The following is a 22,762-nucleotide window of genomic DNA, read 5'->3' as shown; positions in this document are numbered from 1 at the left end:
ATTCTAAATTGCCCCTGGGGATGGGTATGATTAAACTATTTGCCTTTGCTTCCTCTACTAAATTAAAGCAACCAAAAGAAAGAGAGGGGAAGAGTGGGGAAAAAATTTTTAAAAAAAAAAAAAAAAAAGGAAACAAATAAAAGCAGAAAGAAACACTTGGGAGGAGCCGGGGGGCTCCCGCGGAGTTGCCAACTAGCCGCGCTGCCCCTCCTCCCCGAGCCCTTCCCGCCGGCCTGTGGGTCGGTCTGTCTGTCTGTCTGTCCGTCTGCCTGCCTGCCTGCCGGGGCCTTCTGCTCTCTGTCCCATGCCGGGATGGGAGCGGGTCGCTGGGTTGCGGAGGAAGCGGGTCTCCCGGTGCGGCAGAGCAGCCCAGCCCGGCCCCTCGCCCGCCCTCCCTCCTGGAGGTTTAATTTTAGGCGGGGGGGGGCTTTTTTTTTTTATTTATTTTTTTGGCTGAGTCCTCATCTCTGCGGGATTCCAGATGGGATTGCTTTTCCCGATTTCTTCCACCTACCAGCAGGTTCCTTCCTTCCTCTCCCATCCCCCCCCTCCCCCCCGATTCTTTTTGGGGAGAATATCGTGGCCGGAGAGGATGAGAAGGAGGAGGGGGAAGAGGGGATGAAGACAGAGGACGGGGAAGGGGATGTGGGAAGAGGTTCCCCCCCACCCCAGCTTTGCAAATAGGAGAGACTAGTCCACCTCTGGCTGCCTGTCCGTCCGTCCATCCGTCTCCTCCGAAGGCATCAGGAGGAGCGAGGGATACTCACAAGGAGGGATGCGGGGAGTCGCTGCATATCCGGCTCAGCACTGCCTCCGGCTCGGCTTCCTCGGCGCTGGAGTTGCGGGAGGAGGGGAGGAGAGGAGGGGGGGCACCCATGGGCTGCAGCTCGGCAGGGGGGGAGTTAGGGGCTGGGAAGGTCAACCCGAAGCCCCCTCGCTTCCACCCCGAACGTGCTCCACGCAGGAGAGCTCCTCCGTGTCTCAGCGCTTCTCCTCCTGTCCTCCCCACGGGGACGTCACCTCCTGCTTGGAGCGTCCTGGTAGCGCCCTGCTGGAGAAGGGCATCTTCTGGGCCCCAGCCGAGCAGCTTCCCCGGCCGTCCGGAGGGGATGCTCAGCCCAACTGTTCCTACCATCACCCACAGAGACCTTTGCAGTGGCCACTTGCTGCATCCTGGGTTACGGGCTCACTTCCATGGGCCTGGGTGAAAGCCTAAAGCAAGTGTGGCAGGGACGTGTGGGGACAATGGGGACAGCGTGGTGAGGCGAGGTGGTGGTGATGCAGAGCCATGGGGAATAAAGCGCTCCAGTCATGAGGGATGGATGGAGAGGGGATAAACCCTGCATGCAGGGAGATAAATCCTGCTGACACTGAGCAAATCCCAGTGCAGGCAGGGGTGGGAGCACCCTGGGAATAGGACACAGGGCATGCGGCTGCTTTAGGGGAGGGGGGTGGGCATGTCATGAAGGATGGACAAGCCAGGGAGGATCTGGCTGTGCCCGGGCTTGGCACAAAATCAGGGAAATGCTTGCTGCCTCCCCTTGCCAACTGCCCTGGAAAACCTGATTGTGGAGTGCTGTGGTAGCATCCCCCCAGGGACACGATGCCAGAGAGCAGGTGGTGCTGCGCAGGGACAGCGTGCAGGTCATTTGGGAGGACACAGCCATGGCACACCATGTCACCCTGCAGCAGCAGAGACCAGCCTGGCACAGGTGGCCTTGAAGTAGCAGCAGGTTCAGCTGGGGTGCTGGAAAAAGGGAGCAGAGAAATCCCGGAGTACTGGAAAAAGGCTGAGTAAAACAACAGTTCGTGTGAGCGGTACCTGCAGGGGAAGGGAAATCCTCTGGAAATGCCTTAAGCATAACCACAAAGTGCTGAGCTAAGAAATTAGGATGGTAATTCACTCGGCTGCTCACAGGCAGGTTTGACTCCTGTGTAGGGGCACCCACCCTGTGTTCATCCCCGTGGACTGGTGTGATGCAAGGGAACTTCTTGTGTGTCCACAGCACTCCTAGGCTGGAGGGGGTCCAGTTTCCATGAGGCTGGTTTAATCCCTCTGAAGGTACCTGCGCTGGTTAAAACAGGACAAATTGTGCTGTGGTTTGTGATCTATTGCTGCTGGAGAGGTGTTGGGTACTGTCAAAGTAGAGAGGTTTTTATTAGTGCTATGATTGCCTGTGATGAGACCCAGGTCTCTCTCCAAGAAGCCGCTAAGAAGCGGAAGCAGCTATGATATTCCTGTGGGATTAAGAGGTTTGTAGGAGAGGCAGAGCTGTGGCCAGCTGTCATCAACTTTTCTGGAGGGCTTGGACAAACCCAGGCAACCCACAGCTGTGCAGAGCATCCTTTCCGCAGGCTCAGGAGAAGCAACAAAACCCCTTGGATGCAGATTGCTGCCTGCCGTGGGAGCTACTGACGAGCCTGCTCTTCATTTGTCTGGGGAAAGCTCTGTAGGTAGGGCTGCTCCTCTTCTTAACATCAGGGAAGGATGGGGAGTGAGCAGAGAAAAAGGTGAAAGAGCGGGTCTGGAGGAGGCAAGAGGGAGCAGCAGGGTGTTCTACAGGTACGTGAGGTCAACAGAGGTGGGCATGTTCCCTAGTGTGATTAGGACTGAAAGTTCAGGGAGGTTGGATGGTTGCTTTTTCACTGCTCTGGGTACCAGGTCAACCCTACAGTTTGCAGAGCAGTTTTGTGTCTTTGGGTTGGTAATTCATCATCTTTCTTGATGCTAAGTGTGAGCGGTGAGACGTTGATTACCATGGATCACAACGGCATATATGCAGCATCTCCAGTTCAAAAACTATTCGCGTGACCCTTCAAAATTAGGGAACTGGCTTAAAAAATAATGACACAAGGAATAAACCCCTCAATATTCTGCATTATTTTAACACTCCTCCTATTTTCTCGGGGTTTTTTAAGGTCATGCATGCAAGCCCTCAATAATATGGTCTAGGACCATTTTACTTTCAAATAAAAGCTGGGGTGAGTATGAATAATTGCCTGCATTACTGTGGCATCAAGGCCTGCATCCCCTCGTGCTAAGCATGGGACAAATAGAACAGAAAGATGCTTCCTGCCCCAAAGGCAATTCTCCTATAATCATGTTAGAAATGTGTGGGCTGTAGCATAATCAAGCGCTTTAAGACCCGTGAGAAAGTCTTCCTTCTCAAATCCTACTCCAGCACTCTGGAAAACCATTAGTAGGACCTATCCCTCCTGAATGCTCTTTCCTATTCCCCCTGTGAAATTCCTCAGTGGGTTGCTAAGCCATATAAGCAGTAAGGTGGCCTGAAGCTTGGAGGGGTAAATCCCATCTCCCCACTCTCCCTTGATCTCCATTTCCTGTGCTCTAAGCCTTCAGTCTGCACTCCGCTTCTCTTCCCTCCCAAAGGAACCTAAAAATAAATAAATCCAAGAAAGACTGGAAAAATAAAAAGCCACCAGCCCCCAATACAATATGCTTAGTCATTCGTGATGAGTAAAAATAGTTTCCCCAATCAAAAAATTGCTGAACCAACCAGATGAGCAAGTCATCTCCATAAAGGAGGGGTCTCATCCTCCCTCTCCTTGGGCAGGTCCTTGTGTGAGTGGGCTTTTGGCAAAGCCTGGAGCAGAGGCGGTTGGAGAAGGCTCAAGGCCATGAAGTCAGCCCTGAGGGTCAGGGCCACCCATCCCAATACTCAAGGAGACATATGATGAAAAATTGCATCTTCTTTGCAGCAGTGGAGACATTTAATAAAAAGCGAGTTATCAAATTGTCACGTGTGTGGAATTCTGTAGAGATGGTGCGGTAAATAAGGGGGCTGGTGTAAAGCTGAGGATTGGCTGGGCAGGATGACGTGGGGCTGAGTGCAGGGTGCTCACAGGGTGGGGTGTGCTCTGCTCCCTGCTGGAAAAGCAAAGGTGGACAATCCTGGCTCTTGGCTCCTCCAGTTCTTGGCCAAGACCAAGCCTGTGATTGTTCCTGCTGAGATGTAACATTCAGTACTCACAGCACAATTAAAGGCTTAGGCACAATCCCCCCAGAAGAAACAACGCCCTCTTATTCCCATCAATAAATATTTGGCAGTGGACGACTTGTTCTCCCCTTGGGCTATTGAGGAACGGTGGGCTGCATGATTGGTTTTCAGGACCCAGCCAGGCCTTTTGGGTTAAATCCATCTCTTTAGCGTAGAACAGCTGATTGTGGTATTAAGGCATCCTAGGGGAACTGAGACTTGGGATGTGCCAGTGGGGAAATCAGTTAAGCTCTGTGTGCTTAGATCTGCGCTCAGAAAATGGGATGGGACTTGGCTGCATCCGTCTTGCTTATGTAGATGATGCTTTTTTCAAAGTAGGGATTAGCTCTTATCTTCCACCTGGCACATGGAGCCTTCATTCTGCATTGGAGTCTCCAACCTCCGTACAGCAGCACTAGGACTAAAAATCACACAAACAAGCAAGAGGAATGGATTTTTCCTACATTTTGGAAAAAAAAAAACCCACCACATTTTCTTCATCACCACTCTGGAAGTATAAACTGCATGTCCTAGGGAGTTTTAGGCTGGACTTGGAAACTGGAGTCCCACTTTGGCCACTGCAGGCCAAATACAGCAGGAGTTTGTTCTAGCTGGCCCAGAGGACAGCCCGAGTACTCTGTTGGAGGACTACCCTTGACAGTACTGAGCCAGGAAGACGTGGCCCCAGCAGAAGGCTGCAGGCTAGGAGAAATGCCAGGAGTGCTTCCCACCCTGATAGTGCTGGGTCAGGCAGGTGACACTGTCGTGTTGTCCTGCAGAAGCTGGGTTATGTTTTAATACATTGAAAAGGGCCAACCCAACCAGCTCCCAGCATGTTTCCTTATCAGAGAGAAGGGAAGGAGCCCTTCTGAACTACGTGAGTTCAAGTGGGTGACCAGTGGGTCACCAAGTGATCACCAAGTGGGTGACCAGACATACTGGGCCAAAAGGTCAGGGAGACAGAGTCTCTGGACACTCAGAAATAGTTTGGCATCTCAAATGAAAGACTACTCTCAGAAGTAAGGGGGGAAATACTGTATTTTCTTTTCAATTTTCTATGATGAGACAGTAATTCTGACAGCAAATTAGATTAAAAAACCCCAACAGTCACATGGTTAGAGTTTGGTTTAAAAATGCAACTAAAAGAACAAGGGGAGGAGACCCATTCTGGGAAGACTACGATGAACCACTCCTCCAGCCTATTCTAGGGTATGTCACTCAGGGCATCGTTCTGGGCTGTGCTCTTTCCCCAGGAAGCAGCCTCCTGCCTGCCTGAGGACAGACATCAGCCCAGCCTTGGGCTACGGAAGAGGCTACAACACAGACGACATAAGGCATTGCATGCCCAGCAGAACTGTAGCCTGACAGCTCGTTCTGGGGCTGCACTGCACGTCCTGTTTAAATCTGATGCCAAAGGTGTTCAGAACCCACCACCAGCTCCATGTCAGGCTTCCCCCCCTGCATCGGGTCTGATTAGCGGGTGCCTGAGAGGCTGGCTCTGTCTCGCTGCACTGGAGAAATCCTGCAGTTGGAAGATGATGTAGCAGGACTTGGAGGAGCTCTGGTCACTTAACTGTTGTGAAACCAGGGCTCTTTGGAGAGATGCTGAATAGCTGATGATTTTTTTTTTTGGTAACATACTACTGTTCTCTAGCCAGTCTGCAACAGATGTCCTTAGGCGTCCAGACGCAGCGTTGCAGTGAAGACTATGAGCAGGCAGAAGCAAGCTTTGGGAGCAGCATTTGTTGCATCCAGGGTTGCAGGTGACAATACACACATCAGAAGTACATCCAGGCCTGTCCCCACTGCCCATGGCAGACTCTAAGGCATGGTTATAAAGCCAAACTGATAAGCTGCAGCAGGTGGGGACAAGGGACATCTGCAGGCTACATGCTCACTGTCCTCCTATAGCTCACCTTGGGACCTCTTCCCCACCCTTGCCGCTCATGTTAGTGGTGAATTCAATATTGGGAATGATGTATCTGCATGTCACTGGGCATAACCATCTATTCACCTACTGCCCAAGGACCTTTCTTGGGAACTTCCTTGGCCCCACTGGTACTGCTGACAGGGTTATTAGTGAGTTTTGGGGAGCCAGGATTTTGCCGTTTCGCCTGGTCTGGGGGCATGGCCAGTGGTGATCTGGTCCTCTTGCCACCCTCAGTTTTGCCCCTCGCCTGTTGCCACTCCCTAACTTCAGGACCTGATCCAGCACACTGGGAAAGTGGACAGAGTCTCTTACTCCCAGCGAAGGCTGGGATTCTTGGCAAACCCTCTTCTGCTTTCCAGTACTGCTTAAAACTCACTTGATGGTCCTCCTAGCTCCACCAGTGTTTGCCTACTGACGCCAGCCCAGTGAAGCAGGCAGCTCCGTATGTGCAAATCTCAGGTCTCTGGAAGGATCTGCAAATGCAGCTAAAACAGCTACAACCTCTCCAAAGCAGGATTGTGCCTCACTCAGTCTGCAACAGAGTAGACGTGAACAGAGCTCTCACCAGTGTTAGTAAGGTGGGAAGGAGGTAAGAAGGGTGCTAAAGGTAGTTGGGTTTCAGGATGGGGCAGCCCAGAAAGCAAATCCAAGCTGCCATGGCACCCTCCTGCCTGGGGGGCTTGCCGGCTCTGCCAACTGTCTGTTGAGGTTTGGGCAGTTCAAATGCTGTGAATAATGCTTCCAAAAGGTCTTATGTGGCTAAGAAACATCTATGGATTTTATCCGTGTGATTTCACCTTGCAGATCACTTAGTTGCTTTAGGAAGCATTATTCTCAACTCACTGGCTGTGGATGAAGCTGGGAAGATCCGTGGTTTGGGGAACTCAGCAGTTCCCCAAACTCAAGAGAACCTGTGTCAAGTGACTTTGCCCAGCAGAAAGCCAGGTTTTCATGGCCATGAATTCAAGTGACCTCTATTACATCCTATCTTGACCCCCTTTATATTCATACTCCCCAGAGTCCCACTGACTGGAGCCCCCCTCCCGAATCACTGTCCTCTTAGGTCAGGCACATGGGCATCATGCCTCCAGCTCTCTCACTAGTGCCATCACTACACAAAAACACACCAGCAGAGCTCTTGGGCTCTGAAACTCAACCCTTGGGCACGCTACTGCGACCCCGTCACTCCAGCCCAGGATGTGCTCACTTAGCACCAAGCCAGCACAAACCCACTGAGAAATGACCTAGTGGTCACTGCCTCAACCCATCACGAAGGGGTGATGAAGACGGGCTCTCCCCCGCCTCCCACTCCCCCGCTTCATCAGTGAAACAGCAAGAAGTAGTAAATAACGTGCTGGACATCCCTCCCCCTCCCTCCTCCCCAGCGCAGAAGCCCAAACCCAAGAGCAGCCGCACAGCCTCCTTGTGGGAACAGAGGCGCTGGCTCCAGCCAGCTGCCCCCCAGGAAGGAGACCAGAGCTGGGAGACATGAGAGGGCCTTGTTCAGCTCTGAGAATCATTCTTAAAAACAAATACTGGAAGACCTAGCAGTAAAGCAAGGGGCTACACCAGCTGGGGTTGTCAACTAGAGACATCCCAGCACCACTTACTCAACGGAAGGGAAGAAGTAGCTAGCAGGGCACTAATGACTATTTTCCATGTAATTTTAAATCTAGTTCCATTTCTTTTTTAATTTTTTTTTTTCCTTTCCACTCACTGGATTTCTAATCCTTCTGTATGGCTCCCGTGCATGTGTTAAGTGTGTGTGTGGCAGAGGCAGTGGGGATCAGGCGCTTAAACACATTTGGCAAAGCCAACAGAGTCATTATCACGGTCAAAGACGGTGTAGTAGGGACCGATGAAGACGTCTCCCAGGATCCAGAGTGGGCCCCCAGGGGGTGGGACATCTAGGCCTGAAAAGCCGCTCAGGCAGATGGTCTCTCCTTGTACAGAAACCTAAAGAGAAGAGCAAAAGCTTCAGTCTGAGAAGGTCCTCTCCTTCTCTCAAACTTGCAGGCCTGGCAATAACACCTGCTGACGCCGGCTGCTCCTCAGTGTCTCCCGACCTGTGCCTGCAATCCACAGCTTGCAAAGGAAACTCCCAACCCACCACTCCCATGGCTCCAAACGCAGCTCCCCCTCCCAGAGCCCTTACGCAGCAAGACATCAAGTAGAGCTGCATGTGCCCAGACCACACAGCTCTGAATTAGAGTTGTCTTTGAAATTCTGTACAAGATGGTCCCTGCAAATTCACTCTGGTGGCTTAAATGCCAGGCTGGTGGCCTCTGCTATTACAAGGCTGGCCTCATGGCACCAGAATCCAGCAGAAAAGAGCAAGATGTTTGTAGAAAGTGATGCAATAGCCTGCCTGCCCTTTCTCTCCCATCCTGCTATCCCTCATAAGCATAAGGCAGGGTTTCTTTTGATCCTGCAGAACTTTGGTGAGGTTGCCTGGGTCCATCAGCCGGTGCCACCACCCCATCACCCTAACCTTTCAGACTTTTCCCCACCAAGTGCTAGCTCCAGCCTTGTTTTAGCTGCTCTTACATTTTGGACTTCATGGTTGAGGTTTGTGTGGAGACAGCAAAAGTTAGGCCTTGTGGGAAAAGCCTAGGGCTGGCAAGAGCCGCCTGGACGCACCTTGAAGACGTATTGTTCTCCAGTGAGCTGGTAGGGCTTCCCTCCTAGTGTTAGTGTGACAACAGGCAGAGATGACACCTTATCACAGGGGATCACATACTGTAAGAGAAACAGTGAAGGCGTTAGATGGCAGCTCCCACACCCTCAGGAACCCTATGCACAACCATATCTTTGCTGTGGTTTTCCCCAAGAACCACTTATCTCAGGGTACAGAAGAGGCTTGAGCTGAGGTAAGTGGGCTGCTCCCTGCCCAGGGCTGCAAGCTGAAGGGTCAGAGTGTTCTAAGGTTTTGGAGCCAAAGGATGCTGGGTTCAGCTTTTGGCTCTGTTGAGCCCCAGAGCACAGCACCAGACATAGCAGGGCTGGGGTCTTTCCTCTGCCATAGGAGAAAAAAATGTGGCTTGATACAGCCTAGACACACAGACAGGGACTCATGGTGTGATGAACGGACAAAGCCAATTTAATTAATACTGGTGAGTCTCAGGGAGGGTGGCAGGTCTAAGACAGTTGTTACTGCAGCATAGGGTCTCCCCATAGTTCAGAAAAGCCCTACAAGCACTCAGGGCTCTGTGATTTGGGCAGGGTTTCAGAGCAAAGCATCCTTCCTAGAGGGTCCTTATAATCCCTGTTCCTCTGCAATTTCAGGGAGGACAGATGACCTTGTGAGATTAAGTAGAATGGTTAAAAACTTGGCAGGGAAGGTCTGTCATTTGCATTAAATATATTAATTCTTTAACATAAGTCCTTGGCCTCAGCTGCAGCTCACAACCCTTCTTCTCTGCCTCCCAGGTGGCAGAGGTAACCCAAAATCTGAAGTTCATGGGACTGGGCCCTCTACCAAGAACATGAGCAGACCATCGAATGCTACCTGGGGTCAAAAGACAGAGGGGGCCCTGCTATGCTGCAGGCTTTTCCGGGAGCACAGACTGGGAATGGAGATCAAAGGGAGCAGGAGACCAGGATCTCCAGAAGCATTGGAGTGCAAAGCAGGGCATCAGCATGGATACCACAATGGCCGTGGACTCCCACTTTCCCAGCCCAGTCTCACCTGGCCTTTGATGAGTGGTTTTGCACCGATGGCTGTCTGCAGCTCCTTCACTTCCTTGGTGGGGCCAGTGATGAGGGAGGTTCCTGTGTCTACAATGGCCTCGCAGCCCCCTTTGCACAGAGTCAGCCCATTGGCAACATCCACCCTGGGGAGAGAAGCCCAGACAGAAGACAACTCTTAGGGGCCTCTCAGCAAAGGCTGCAGGGAGCAGCAGGCAAAGAGTTGACTGCTGCCTGCATACCCTGCCTGCTGAGCACCATGACTAACAGGCATGCAAACAAGCTAAAGGCAATGCATTAGGGAGGCATATGACCCGTGCTACTGCAAAACGCAAAGGCTTAAAGGGGTGGTGTGATGGCTGAAGGGGTCATGGGCAAGGGAAGGGCTGAAGAGATAAGAGAGGAGCTGCTTGGCTTTCTCACCCACAACACATTTCACAACAGTGTGGACAGATAAAGGCTTCCGGCCAAGGGTCTGCCACACTTTGCCAACGCAGCAGGGCTGGGGAAGATGAGAACTAAACTCTGTGCTGGAGAGGGCTGCAATCCCCAGGAAAAGGACACGCTCTGATCACAGGCCGCTTTTAAGTTCCCATCACGTGGGAGAGCTCAGAATAGACCACGGGGCTGGCGGACCGGCAGCTCAGCCTGCTCTCCTCCCCTCCGCCTCCAACAATGCACACTGATTGCTGTGCCGTGCCCTTCAGTCAAGGGCTAGCTTCCTGGGGCCTCATCCTGCTCCTCTGGAGCTGTGTGCAAGTGAGCCACACAGCTCACACGCTGCTGAGAGCTAAGCAAAGCCGGAGTTTAATCTGTGGTGCTTGCCCTGCTAAGGAGGACACACCAGCTTTCTTCCCTGCTTCGCAAGGGCATAACAGGTGTTTTCAGGGGCCAAACTGTAAACAAGAGGAAAGGATTTTGCAGAACATCTCCTGCTGTCTGATTCTCCTCCCCTTCCAGAAACAAATGACCAAGCCTTAGGGTGGGATTTGAATCTGCCTTTTTTGGTGTGGATGTGCTGCAGGGATAGAGGATGATTTTTTGGGGGGGGTCTCAGCTGAACCCCAGGCATAAGCTGTCTGCACATGTCTCCATGCATGTAGTTGGGCAGAAGGTAAACTTACGCATCCATGTGGACCTGCCAGTAGGCCTTGCGTGTGACGTTGACCCAGCTGAAGTCACCACTGTAATACTTGGGGTCAGTCCCTCCCAGGAGCAGCTCGCCGCCAGGCTGAGCGGTGGGGTCTCTGAAAAACAACCCAAACCCATCAACATCAGGGGCAGGGTGAGAACAAACCCCTCTGGATGCCCCTACATCACAGACCAGGGTGCTTGAGAGTGCAGCATTAGAGACAGACAACCTACATCATGCTATAATGTCAATGTAAGGACAGATACTGTGAGATAGGTTGGGGTGGGGAAATGGGAATATTTTGGTCCAGTCAAAGCATCCTGCAGATTTTTGCTTTGTGCTTTTGCAGACACCTGGAGAAACCTGCTGCAGAGAAGGGGAACAGCAGAGGAGAACTAAGCCCTGGTGTAGGAACCCCCTGAATAATTGGCTTGTAACATGCACCTGTGCAGGGCTGGACATGGCTGATGCAGAGTTAGGTTATCTACACCTGACCCTGTGCCAGCTAGCAGCCTCAGAGACAAATCCTCAAGGTTACAGTCAGATGAAAGCTTGCTGTTGAGCAGATGGGAAGAAATATGGTGATGGGGGAGGGCTGGCGCTCGAATGGCCAGCAGCAGCCTTCTCTGCCCTCCCCACTCCCCGTGTGCTACTTTTTTGAGCTGAAGTAGTTCAGAGTCCCCACTGAGGTGCCTGGAGGATGACGAGGTGTCCTGGGGCAAGCAGCAGTGGGTAGGAAGGCACTGGGAGCCACCCAGGAGGGTTTCCCAGGGGGTGAGAGAGTGTTAACCCCATCATTCATGATGGCTGGTGGGGGGTATGCTTGCCTGAGAGATGACACAGTAGTAGCCATGTGGCTTGTAGATTTTGGCAACAGACTGGGGCTGTGTTTACGTCCCTAACAGGGACTGCACTAGCAGCATGCAATCTCCTGATCACCTGTTTATTCACCCCTGATCTCCCTGTTTATTTTTGTTTTGTTTTTTTTCTCCGGAAACATCCTCTGTCCCTTCATCAGTTAAGAAATCCAGTAGCAAATCTATGCAGTTTTTTATCAGTAAAGTGTCTGCATTTCTACTTCCCTTCTTACTTCAAAGCAGTAAACAAAAGATATTTTGGCCTGACTGCTCCGAGAACTCCCCAGTGGTGCAGGCCAGGGTGTAAACCAACACACGGAAAGAAGTGCTATAGGAAGACACAGAAAAATACCCAGCTGGGCTTGTCCTTGCAATAAGAGGTGTACCACCAAACCCAACACTACCTGTTCAGGTAGAAGGAGAAGATGTTTTTCTCGATCAGCTTCTGTTGCATGATGTTATCAAAGAAAGGGGTGACCTTGTCCACAGAGATCCTCGGGAACGCCATGCCCAGGATGCCATCGAACTTGGCAGCGATGAACGTGATGCCTGGCTGCTTCACAGCCTCCCCGAAGATCTGGTTCTTGATTTTTAAGTTACCAAGCTGACAGCAGATGGGGAGGGAAGGGAAAAGCATTGTAAAGAAAACTGACTCAGGGGACCAAGGTGGAAACAGGATCTCACTGAACATAGGCTATAATGCATCCCTCAATGTGCTGCCACACTCCTGCCTGCTTTCACCCTTGCATTGTAAGCAGCTGCAGAAACCAGATATCCCGGTGCCATTCTCCCTGGGGCTAGGGGGGGTGGGAGGGGTGAAACAGGCCACGCTGGCAGCAGAGTGGCACCTCCCGAGTCCCGGCAAAGTGCCCCTCTTTGCCCACCTCACTCAGCCCTTTCAGCCTTTTGCTGGATCCTGGCACGTGCCACGCTATTTTGTGGCTCCTCCTTTTTGCACAGAGGGCCCTATATCACTTTTTTTCCCCCTCTTGCTACATCCCTTCCCCTATTGCCTACTTCATCCTTTCCTCCCAGTCCGAGCAGCCCTTGTGCTATGCCTTTAACTCTCTTTTCCCACCCTGCACATCTTCTAAGTCACCTCTGTGTCCTACCTCCTCGGGTGCTGCACTCGTCCCGAGTTGGGAGCACAAATCCCCCTCACTTCTGCTAATGACCCCTGTGATTTCCCCTATATAAGAAACATCCCCAGGATACTGCTGCATTCCCAGAAGAGCTATCAGCCTGCAGAGACCTCCCGTGGGAGGGGAGAAGACCCAGCCAGGAAAGTGAGGTTGAGCCTGAAGCATGAAAATAGCAAGCAGAGTACTGCGAATGCAAAGGTCACCTCTTGCAAGCCATAAGAAGGACTGGCGTTCCCCGCTGGAAAGCTGAAACAGCCTGCAAGGGCAGATGCCTGAAAAGAAGATTGCAGAAAACAGGCTCTCTCTGCTGATGGGGAGCAGGACATGCCTGCTACCTCCTGGCTCTAGCAGTTCAGGAGGTTTCCGAGCTTCTGGCTGACCATGGGAAATTTTAGTATCCATGCTAGGACAACTTCAACCTCTCAGCCTCCAGCTCGCAGCCCTGTAGTGAACCAGGCTGGCCTCTGCTACCTGATGGCAGATAACGATCCCTGTAAATTACTAATATTCCCCCGGGGTTAGTGCAAGGCTGCGATGGGCAGTTCTGGCTTTAATGGTATTGGAGGCCTGTGCTAGGAAAGGGCAATCGAGCCTTGCAAAAGCTAAAAGCCACAGGGCAGGATGTGGGGCAAACAGCTCACAGCAACGCATCCGCTCGCCAGCGCACGGCGAGGGCTCCGGTCGTATGCTGCAGGTTTACGAAAGCCACCACTCCACCTCTCAGCACAGCTGGGCCTGCAGAAGCTCAGGAAGTTCAATAAAGCTTCCACTTCAAAAAAGTAAAATGCAATGGACTGAACAAACTGAGTGCCAGGTTTCTTTGAATTTTGCCAACCTTGCACAGCCCAAGAGGGATGCAGATATCTGCCTGGTGGTGGGGTCTCAGCAGACCCTGCCTGTGCTCGGTCTTCAGCAGGACTGAAACACAAGAGCATCTTTAGCAAAGCACTGGCACCAGGTGACAGATCCTTCATCTCTGTCCCTCAGCTGGCCTTCACCCAGACATGGAGTAATCAAAAATCATTACCAGTGGACGGTTGTGTGGTGGCCACTCTCCAGTGCTTTGCAGACAGGTGTCAGCACCCTGCAGCTGGCCTGACCTCCTTGTTAGCAGGCCCAGCAAAGTGGGCAAGTGCTCGATGGTGACGGCAGACTAGAGACAAGAGCCACCATGGCACAGTTTGGCACCAGGGCTCAGGGCTCTCCCCTCTGCAGAGGCACAGGGGAAAGGCAAGAAGGGGCAACTCCTGTGTGGCACATCTGCACTGCAGCCCTTAGGAGAGACCTCATGCCCCATGGCCAGTGAGGTTTCCTTTGCTGTCCTTGAAGGACATCCCAGGGTCGGGCTGTGATAAAGGGATGAGATGCCCAAGCAGCAGAGGGCTGTCTGAGCCCACTACTCTTTGGAGAGAGAGCAGCACTGGGGAGTACAGTGCTACAGGGCACCATTGCTCCACAGAAGGAGAGAGGATGCTCAACATGAGCTCATCACCCTCTGAGAAAAAAACTAATAAATACAGGGCTGGGGGACTCTGGACCACCTGCCAACCAGTGCCTTTCTGTCAGATGTCAGTGTTACTACAGGTGGCTGCTTCCACCCATCAGGACGGCTGAGGTTGAGATGGTCACCTAAAGACTGTTTTAATGTCTCTATTTCCAGCCTACACCTAACTGGGAGCTTGCCTAGGGCATGCTGTGCATCCGAAGCATCATCTTGGTGTCTAAGCTGAAGATTCCTGACCCTTCGAGTCACCCCTGCTCCTGTGCACTGCAAGTGTGCCACTACTCAGGATCCACACAAGAGGTTTCTCTTGCTTCTGCCCAGACAGAAACCAAATGGTACAAGGCATGCTGGCTGCCAAGAGCCATCCTCACTTCCAAAACAAGCTTAGGCACAAAATCCTTCCTCTGAGCTGCTGGGAAGTAGAAAGCTAATTAGCAAGCAGGCATTACGGTGATAATTACAAACAAAACAAAAAAAAAGAAAAAAACTACAATTTTTCTTCTGACTCACTTCACACCCTGCATTAAGCTGGAAAGCGCCTAAGAACAGCCCACACTTTCACAGGGCAATAAAGTTTGCTTTTTACTTCACTGCCCCACTCCATTACTGGGACGAACACAGATGTCTCCGCCTGCTCTGTCTGTATTTCACAAACCTAACCTAAGAGAATCCACTGATGCTACGTGCAGGGTGCCCTCATTTGGCAAGAGTTGCAGGAAGGCTCAGATAGGCAGCTTTTTTTGTGGTGGGGCGTTTCTAAGCAAACCAAGGGATGCAGAAAGTAAATGGCATGAAAGAAAACTGAAACAGTCCCGAAGCTTGGTGGGCTGCAGGAAGCAGAGAACAAAACCAGAGGTGCAAAGCTGCTGGTGTTCTCCCAGCTCTGCCCCATGACCTTTTCTGCACTGATTGTCAGGGTTCATTGAGCCCATCAAAAGCTCTCTCCCCTGAAGAGGGTCCTGCACCCAGCCTGAGCTGCTGGCACCTTCGAATGCAGCACAGCGGTAATGCCTGCTGCTTCCAGGCCTGACTGAAATCTTCCTGCTCTAGGGACATGCTGAAGAGTGCTCCTCACATGAGTGCTTCAGGCTCTGCTTCGATATTTTTCTTTTGACCCCAATGAAGCTGGACCCTGAAAGCTGCTGGGGAGCCCCTCCCTCAGGTGTTGCATGGCTTTTACAAACATAAGCACCATCCTCAACACCAGAGGAGCACAGGGTTGCAAAGAGCCCATTTGTGACCAGTGATTGGACAGCTGCTTATGTGGACATCACTACCGCATGGATATTGGCCAACAACAAGCCAGGCGTGACCAGCAGCCTGCGCAGTGGTGCTGGCATGCACTTGAGCTGGGAAATTTCTAGGGTCAGGAGGAAGTGGGCAGGAGAGATGGCCAGAGACCACGTTTGCAGAGCAGCACGGGTGCAGTCCACACTCCTAGCCTGCTGACCTGCTGATTAATACACTCCCCCCCCTTTTCTGCCTGCTTTTGGTCACCTCCTGAGTCATCATCATCACCTCATTTCAAAGCACTTGGAAACATGGTGCTGAAGCATGATCAATACAAGTAGGACATTCAAGAAGGGAGACCCATTGAAATCAAACAGCTTTGAGTGCTTTGCCAAAAGCAGGATGGGGCAGATTGGGGCAAGGGCAGCTGTTACTCACTGTGACAGTGTCCTGGCTGAGGAACCCAGAGAGGCTCCCCGTCCCGTAGTGGATGGCGAACTCAGTGCCATTCTCCACGTAGGTGCTGGATTTGGAGGCATCATACTTGTGGTGCAGCACTGCAGCCGGGAAGGGGGACACAGAGGGACACACATTAGCGCTCCTTGATACCTAGGGCTCCCCAATACCTAACCCCACACTGCCCAGCTCACCCAGACACTCAACAACACAAAGGTGGGTCTGAACCTGCCACTTGCCAAGCCCGGACTGCTTAACAAAGCACGTCCATCATCTGGGGAATTAGGTGGGCAGATCCAATTTGGCTGTTAAATCGGATTTGACCACTAGGTATTTAGAGCCTAGAGGCTACGTGGCTACTGTGTCAGGGTGTGTTAGACAGCAGAGTGAAACTTCCCCCCATGCCATGGAGAACCAGGGTGGCTTTAAATATAGCCTGCTCTACGCATGACCATTTTCACTTTATGGGCTTATCTGTTTCTTTTACCAAGACAGCTGGAACTTTTTTTTTTTAATATAGTCATTTTTTTTTGCGCAGAGAGGGCTCAAAATATTCAGTTACTTGCAGAGGAGAAGGGCTTTTCCCTTGGAAGGCTTGGGAACTGCAAGATATCCCTGGTTTTACGGCTGGGCAGATTCCTCCTCTGCAGATTCCTCCCAAGTCACAAGTTGGGCAGTGGCGTGTGGTGAGCTCAGCCAGCCCAGCTCCCCGGCTGCTCGTTGAGCATGACAGACAGAACCTGAGGACAAACCAGCCAAGCCCTATGGAAACCAACACACTATAAAGTGATTTCCCTGGCTGGGCTGCCTGGATCCTAGTCTGGCAGGTTAGGCTCATTGCATACTCATAAAATGAGCCCTTCAGTCCCAGCAACTCCTACACTGCTGCCTTGAGAAGCCAGCTCCTTGCTAGAGATTAGGGACCTCCAGGATAGATCTCATCTGTACCTCATCACACCACCAGTCTCCTAAAGCTCCTTTCACATATGCAAGTAGAAAGTCCACCTCCTCTGCGGGCACTACAGGGCTGTATATACAGTTGAAATTTCCTCCCTACCCGCAGTGAGCACTGAGGGCCTTTCATGGTTGCATTTGTTGGGTCCACAGGTTTCTCTGCTCAAGCAGCACAGTTAGTGGCTTTTAAATGGCATTTAGCCATGGCCAGGTTTGACACCTTCAACTGTGGAGGTTTATTGCATAGGAACCCCACAGAGCAAAGAAACTCACAGTCCTTAAGACATTCTCATCTCATTGTGCCTACCTGACTCTTGTTAATTATAAATCCATAAACATGCACTCACACGCTCTGTGCAGCAATAAACCAGAAACTAGGACAGTTTGTATCAGATCTGGCAAGAGGCTGATTTTTTTTTTTTCTACCAGCCTTGCACAACAGGGCAACAGCAACATCAGTCTATAATTTGGGGAGAAACATCACAACCTATGATGCTGCTCCCCGGCTGCAGGGCCAAGGCTGTTGGGGAAGGCTTGAAGCTGTGCGTGGGTGACATGGAGGGGAAAAACAGGAAGGGAGTAATAAAGGCTAGATGTGGGAAGTTGGGATCCTATTTCCAGCTCTGACCCTAAAGAGGTCATCAGCCTCTAGTGAGCCCTTTCATGCTGCTGCCTCAGTTTCTCCTCTTGCAATGCCAGGATCTGCATTTTGCAGGGAAGTAAAAGCTGCCGCGCTGTTGCCAGCACTGGTGACACTTACAGCAGGCGATGTCCAGGAGGTGACAGTGCACGGATGGCACCCAGAGGTTGGAGGAGCCGGTGTCGAAGACTACGGTGAACTTCTGTGGCGGGGTTCCAATGCCGATCTCACCATAATACTGCGCCTGCAAAGGAGGAGAAAGGAGCTGTGAGCAGGGGTAGATGGCTACAAGAAGGGATGCAAGACCAAAAAAAAATAATCTCTCAGGATCAGCAAAGGGGACCTGCTTCTTATTTAGACACTTCTCCTTTCGTTTTTGGCAGTGGTGTGCTCCCAGCTTTTGTCCTCTGGAAGGGAGGCTCCCCTTTGGTGTTCACACCTTACAGTGCGTGGGAACAGGATATATCGGGGAGGAGAAGCAGGATGGGCATTTGTGGGGGAGGACTTTCGGGGCAGGGAAACGGGGAAGAAGGGGGAAGGTCCACAGGCTGGCATGTGGTTCACTATAGGGAAAACCAAAAAGATGGGAGCAAGCCAGGCAAAACACCTGCATTACTCAAAAGATGAAACTGGCCAGGAAGCTGCTTGGCTGGCAGGTTTGCAGAAGAACTGTGGGTTGCAGTGAGCACCAGCTCTGCCCACTGCAGGTGTGGGTGCTGCCATTGGGGCTTTTGGTGCGGGCTGGTAAGCCCCTGGGGTGGAGAGGAACACACAAATGCTCAGTCAGGTGTTGTTGGAAGACTTTGGAGGAACTGGAGAGAGGAAAGGGCTTCAGCAGCATTGCCAAGGAAGTACTTAAGGGCTGCAGGGTGAGAGTTTGGGAGAAGTCCCTGTAGTGCAGGTATCCAATTAATACTCCTCTGCCCTGCGACTGCATCTCTGCTGGGACTGAAAGAAACAGGAGATGGGTGGCTGAAGTGTTTAGAGAGCATCCCTCTATCCAGAGGGGGAGAAGATGAATGGGGAATGCCTGGCAGGTCCCAAACAGATCCATTTTTCCCTAGCCCACCCAAAGGGACAAATAGCCATGTCATGCCTGGCGAGCAGCTATATCAGGGCCCCAGAGACGAGGCTGCTAGCAAGGGAAGTCCACATGTGGCCTTTGCAAACCCCAACATGTACTTAATTAAGAGGGGGGAGGATAAAAAAAAACCAAACAGGATTACCAAAGCTGCTAACCTCCTATGAGCTTAGTTTGTAGGGGTTGCTCACCAAGTAATTAATAAACCATTGCAACTAGCTATAATGGGGAGGCAGCACTTGCTTCCAGTGATTCTGCAATTATTGCTGGGGCTTGAAAATTAATCCTCAGTAGAGAGGCCCCGTAAATCACATACACAGACCAACGAGGGGTGCCATGGGCTGGTGGGAACCATACAGGGCAGCCTAGGGGAGGTTGTGCCTTTCCTCTCAACAGCTCCTCCAGCAGCAAGAGCTTTGGCCAGGCTAGGAGGGACCAGCAGTCCCTTATCTCCCACTGCAGGTTGGGCTGGTCCCCTTGCGACAAGGGAGCAGAGTCCTACCCTGAGCAGCAGCCCAAGCCACAGGGACAAAAGGCAACACTGTGAAGCAACTGCCAGCACCCTGGCTTTCGACACCACCGATTAAAACACTGGTGGCTCTTCTTAGCACAGCCCTGGCAGGATAGTACTGGCTGGGTGACAAGAGCCCCTGGGGAAGGGGAGCAGGGGAGAATATCCTGAATTAACACCCAAATATCCGGTGCTAGCTTTGTTCCTCCAGCCAGCACTCACATATTCCCCCCCACCAGCAAAAAGCCACGAGGGTACCCAGTGGGGAACCCAGAAATACGAAATCCCCATAAGAGTCTGGTAGCTGGGCAAGGGCAAACCTCATGTCCTTTATCTGACTTCTCCTTTTATTGCTGCTTCCACTATGAAGGTCCTTTTGCTCCCTAAGAAGCCGGAAAGAAGACAGAGGTGCAGGGTGGCTTTTCCCAAGGCCATACAGAAGATGAAGGACAGCAACAGAAAGGGTCCTGCATACTCAGTCCCATAGCAAGTCAGTGCCCAGTCCAAGCCCTCTCCTCCTGCCCTGTGCTTGCTCTTTTATGCTTCACCGCCCCAAGGAGTGGAGCACAATTTTTATGACCCTGTCTTGCAGAAAGCCAAGCCCAAACAGGCCAGAAGATGTAAGGAAGCCAGCAGGCCCCTATTTACAATCGTTAATTAGTGACAAAGGGGAAAGGAAATAGGTCACAGAAGCTGCAAAGCTCCCACTTGGGTGGCAGCAGGTTGTTTAATGTTATCATTATAATTATTGTATTAATATTTTTAGTTTAGCAATGATGGGAAGCAACTTTTGGCAATCACCTACCAAGCCATGAGGGTGCATGAATCTCTCCTATGGGATCAACATTTCTCCCTCCTTCCCCTCCCCAGCTGTGGCGGGACAGCAAGGCTGACATGGCCCTTTCCACACCCCTCCATGCCCCCCTCCACCCCAACATGGGGGCCCACAGAAGGGACAGCCACTGGGCCAGCATCACCCTGGGGTCTGCCACAGAGGGGGAGCGGTCAGCAGGAAGGGGTTACTCACATCCATGTAGTTCTTCAGGATCTCCGGTGTGGGCTCAGCCAGGTCGGCAAAGCCCAGCTTGAACTTGAGGAGCTGGGTGATGGCGTTCATGTCTGGGATCTCGCTGCCCACCTCGTTCAGGACCCGCCGCATGGAGGGGAACTTGGTCAGGGGGATCCTGCAAGGGGAGGGCAAATACCCACCTGCTAAAGGGGGTGTGTGCGCAGACAGGGGAGAGGCAGCACAGCTCCACTGAAACCAGGGGACCCACCACCACAGGGCAGACAAGGTTTGGGATCCCACCAGCACCCCATGCCCAGTCCCCTTGCCGTGCTGCCATGCTCATTGCTTTTCCCAATGACGGAAGATATGGGGGGGAGAGACGGCAGGTGGCTCCCAAAGGTCACCGGGAATAGAAGGAGCCGAGGTGAGACTCCCCACCACAGGCAGCAGAGCAGCCCCAACCCCTCCACCTGGCGGAGGGTCTCAGCCCTTCCCTCCTCCGCTTTAATGGTGGGGGAGCAGCACCGGGGGGGCGCCTGCGAGAGGACCCCGGAGGCCGCCACCGCACCGGCACCCGGTGGCGTGTGCCATGTCCCCCCCCGCCACCCTCCGCAGGGGCTCACGCAGACCCCGAGGGACCCCCCCGCCCCAGCCCAGGGGCTCACCTGATGAGGGCCGCGCAGGGCCCCGCCAGGGCGAGCAGCAGGAGGAGGCCGCGGGGCCCCATGGCGGCGATGGCGGCGTAGGGAAGGAGGGGGGAAACGCTACAGGCCGGTGGGTCCCGCCACTGGGAGGCCGCGACGCCGCGCCCGGCCGCCTTCCCTGTTTTTGTAGGCGCGGCGGCCCCTCTCCAGGGATTTTTCGAGTCAGCTGACGGGCTAAAATTGCAACCGGCGGCGTCACGTGAGGGCGGGCCGGGCCGGGCCGGGGCGGGGGCAGCGGCGTGGGGGTGCGGGGCCGGGGGTGCCGCCCCACGTTACCCCCCCTTCCCTTCCCCCCGGGCCTGACCCCCGGCGCCGGGCCCCGTGACTCAGCCTCCGGGAAAAGGGGAATCAACACCATTAAAACCCATCACGAGGCGGCCGCCCGCCCGCGCGTGCTTGCTTGTGTTGTGTCTTCAGCTTCCTTCTGCTGGGTTTGGTGTTTTGTTGTTTTTTTTTTTTTTAACTTCTTTCCAGGTTTTCTGGCTTTTTTCCCTTCCCTGCGGAGGTAGAGGGGGGACACCCCTACACCCACCCCCAGCCAGCCTTCCCCTGCCCTAGCCCTGCCAGAGCCCATGGACCTCGGCCACCCACCCACTGTCACCATACCACAGGCAGAGGGGCCACGACAGTCCCCCGGCTTCTCCCTGGCCCCAGGACAACCCCAGTTTGGGGGGAACCCATCCCTGCAAGCTGAGGGTTTTTTTTGGGGGGTGGCCATATCCTGAACCATAGCTTGTTTGCATGGGAGTGGGGGGTGCCGAGCCAAATGTTCTCTCCTTCAGGGTGCCACCATGGTGATACCAGGCCACCTAAAGCCATTGAGGGTGATGCTGGTGCTGGGCAGAGTCCCGGGGGGCACCAGCCACCAGCAGATCCTGAGGGGTGCCCTCCCCCCCAGGGCTGAGCATAGGGGAACACCAGGATGGGCTCTTTGCCACCCCGAGGTGTCACAACAGGGCCCAGAGGTGCCACCCCGCTGGCTGGGGATGGAGTTAATCTCTGCTCAGTTTGCCCTGACTGAGCTCTTACAGAGCCACGAGACCAGAGGAGAAAAAAGAATACAAATAAAATCGGATTTACAGACGCTTTCCCTTCCCAGTCCTGAGGGCTCAGGGTGCTTGTTTTCTCCTCCTGCTTGTGCCCAGCCTTGGGCATGGGAGAGTAGTGGCTGGTGGGACAAGCTGGGCGCTGCTGGCGTGGGGGGCCCCTGGCTTCGTGGCAGGGTCCCTCTCTCACCACCTTCGTGTTCGTGCAACTTCTGGAAAATCACTGGGTCATGTCATGGGCACCTTGCTCACGCCATCTCCTCCCCGCCCTCCCTCCCTGAGCCTCTTCCACCCTCCCGCTGCCCTGCGTCTGTGCCTGATGCCCCCCGACTGCGCTCTGCGCCGAGTGGTTTTAGGGGGGTACGGCTGCCCCGGGGTGTATCTTGTCCCGCCGTCTGTCCAAATCTCCATGCCTCCCTTGAGCCAGGGGTGTGGGGAAACCCACCGCCTCCCCACGGGACACGGCACCTGCCAGGATGAGGTTTTCCGGAGTGATGGCCGGAGGCTTTGCCTGGGCCTGCCGGGTCCCGTTACCTCGTCCGGGCTCGGCGGTGCCTCCCTGGAGGCCGGCCAGCCCCCACTTCCCTCCTGCCCCGCAGGCGCCCGCTCCGGGCCAGCACCACTGACCCTGAGTCAGCAAATCCTGCCTCACAGCACTGCATGACTCAGCAAAACCCTGTGCGGCTCTTTCTGGCCGAGGCATGGCAGGTCCTCAGCGTTTGTAGCCTGACCCTGGAGGCATGCCTGTTGCCCTGGGCTCCATCTTGGGGGTATCCTCCTCCTCTTGTCCCCTTGGGTATCCTCCTCTTGTCCCCTGGGCCCCAGCACTGAGCACTGCAGGTCAGGCGTAACCTGCCCCAACTGTTGTCCCACCTTAAGCA

General features: G+C 53.3%; 2 protein-coding genes across 3 annotated transcripts in view; both read right to left on the bottom strand.

Moving 5' to 3' along the window:
* IFITM10 (interferon induced transmembrane protein 10) overlaps positions 1-1,263 on the bottom strand; it is an 11,421-nt gene extending 10,158 nt beyond the window's left edge. Inside the window, exon 1 of one of the 2 annotated variants that reach the window (XM_014959941.1) lies at positions 768-1,263. In XM_014959941.1, coding sequence (XP_014815427.1) covers positions 768-1,135 — 368 coding nt within the window. In that variant the 5' untranslated portion in view covers positions 1,136-1,263. Of the gene's footprint in view, positions 1-699 lie in introns of both variants that reach the window. The other variant, XM_014959942.1, reaches the window with a different exon arrangement.
* A 3,755-nt stretch (positions 1,264-5,018) lies between these two features.
* CTSD (cathepsin D) lies at positions 5,019-21,006 on the bottom strand. Its single transcript, XM_014959991.1, has 9 exons — positions 20,797-21,006; positions 20,150-20,306; positions 17,651-17,774; positions 15,919-16,037; positions 12,009-12,208; positions 10,740-10,862; positions 9,617-9,761; positions 8,569-8,667; positions 5,019-7,884 (listed from the first exon to the last, which is right to left on the bottom strand). Exons 1-9 carry the CDS (start codon positions 20,856-20,858, stop codon positions 7,723-7,725), a joined length of 1,191 nt encoding a protein of 396 aa, XP_014815477.1. The 5' UTR covers positions 20,859-21,006; the 3' UTR covers positions 5,019-7,722.
* Between the last annotated feature and the right edge of the window lie 1,756 nt (positions 21,007-22,762).

This window comes from Calidris pugnax, unplaced genomic scaffold (genome assembly GCF_001431845.1).
Source record: "Calidris pugnax isolate Ruff unplaced genomic scaffold, ASM143184v1 scaffold435, whole genome shotgun sequence".
NCBI lineage: Eukaryota > Metazoa > Chordata > Aves > Charadriiformes > Scolopacidae > Calidris > Calidris pugnax.
Note: the sequence above shows the minus strand (reverse complement) of the source record. Positions and strands in the feature narration are given on the sequence as shown.

Bases quoted from the DNA above. Each gene is read 5' to 3' on its own strand.
- CTSD (XM_014959991.1), bottom strand. From the start codon at position 20,858: ATGGGGCCCCGCGGCCTCCTCCTGCTGCTCGCCCTGGCGGGGCCCTGC. The intron at 17,775-20,149 runs GTGAGTAACCCC...CCTCCTTTGCAG, and splicing joins TCCTGAAGAACTACATGGAT to GCGCAGTATTATGGTGAGAT. The intron at 16,038-17,650 runs GTAAGTGTCACC...TCCCGGCTGCAG, and splicing joins CCTCCTGGACATCGCCTGCT to TGCTGCACCACAAGTATGAT.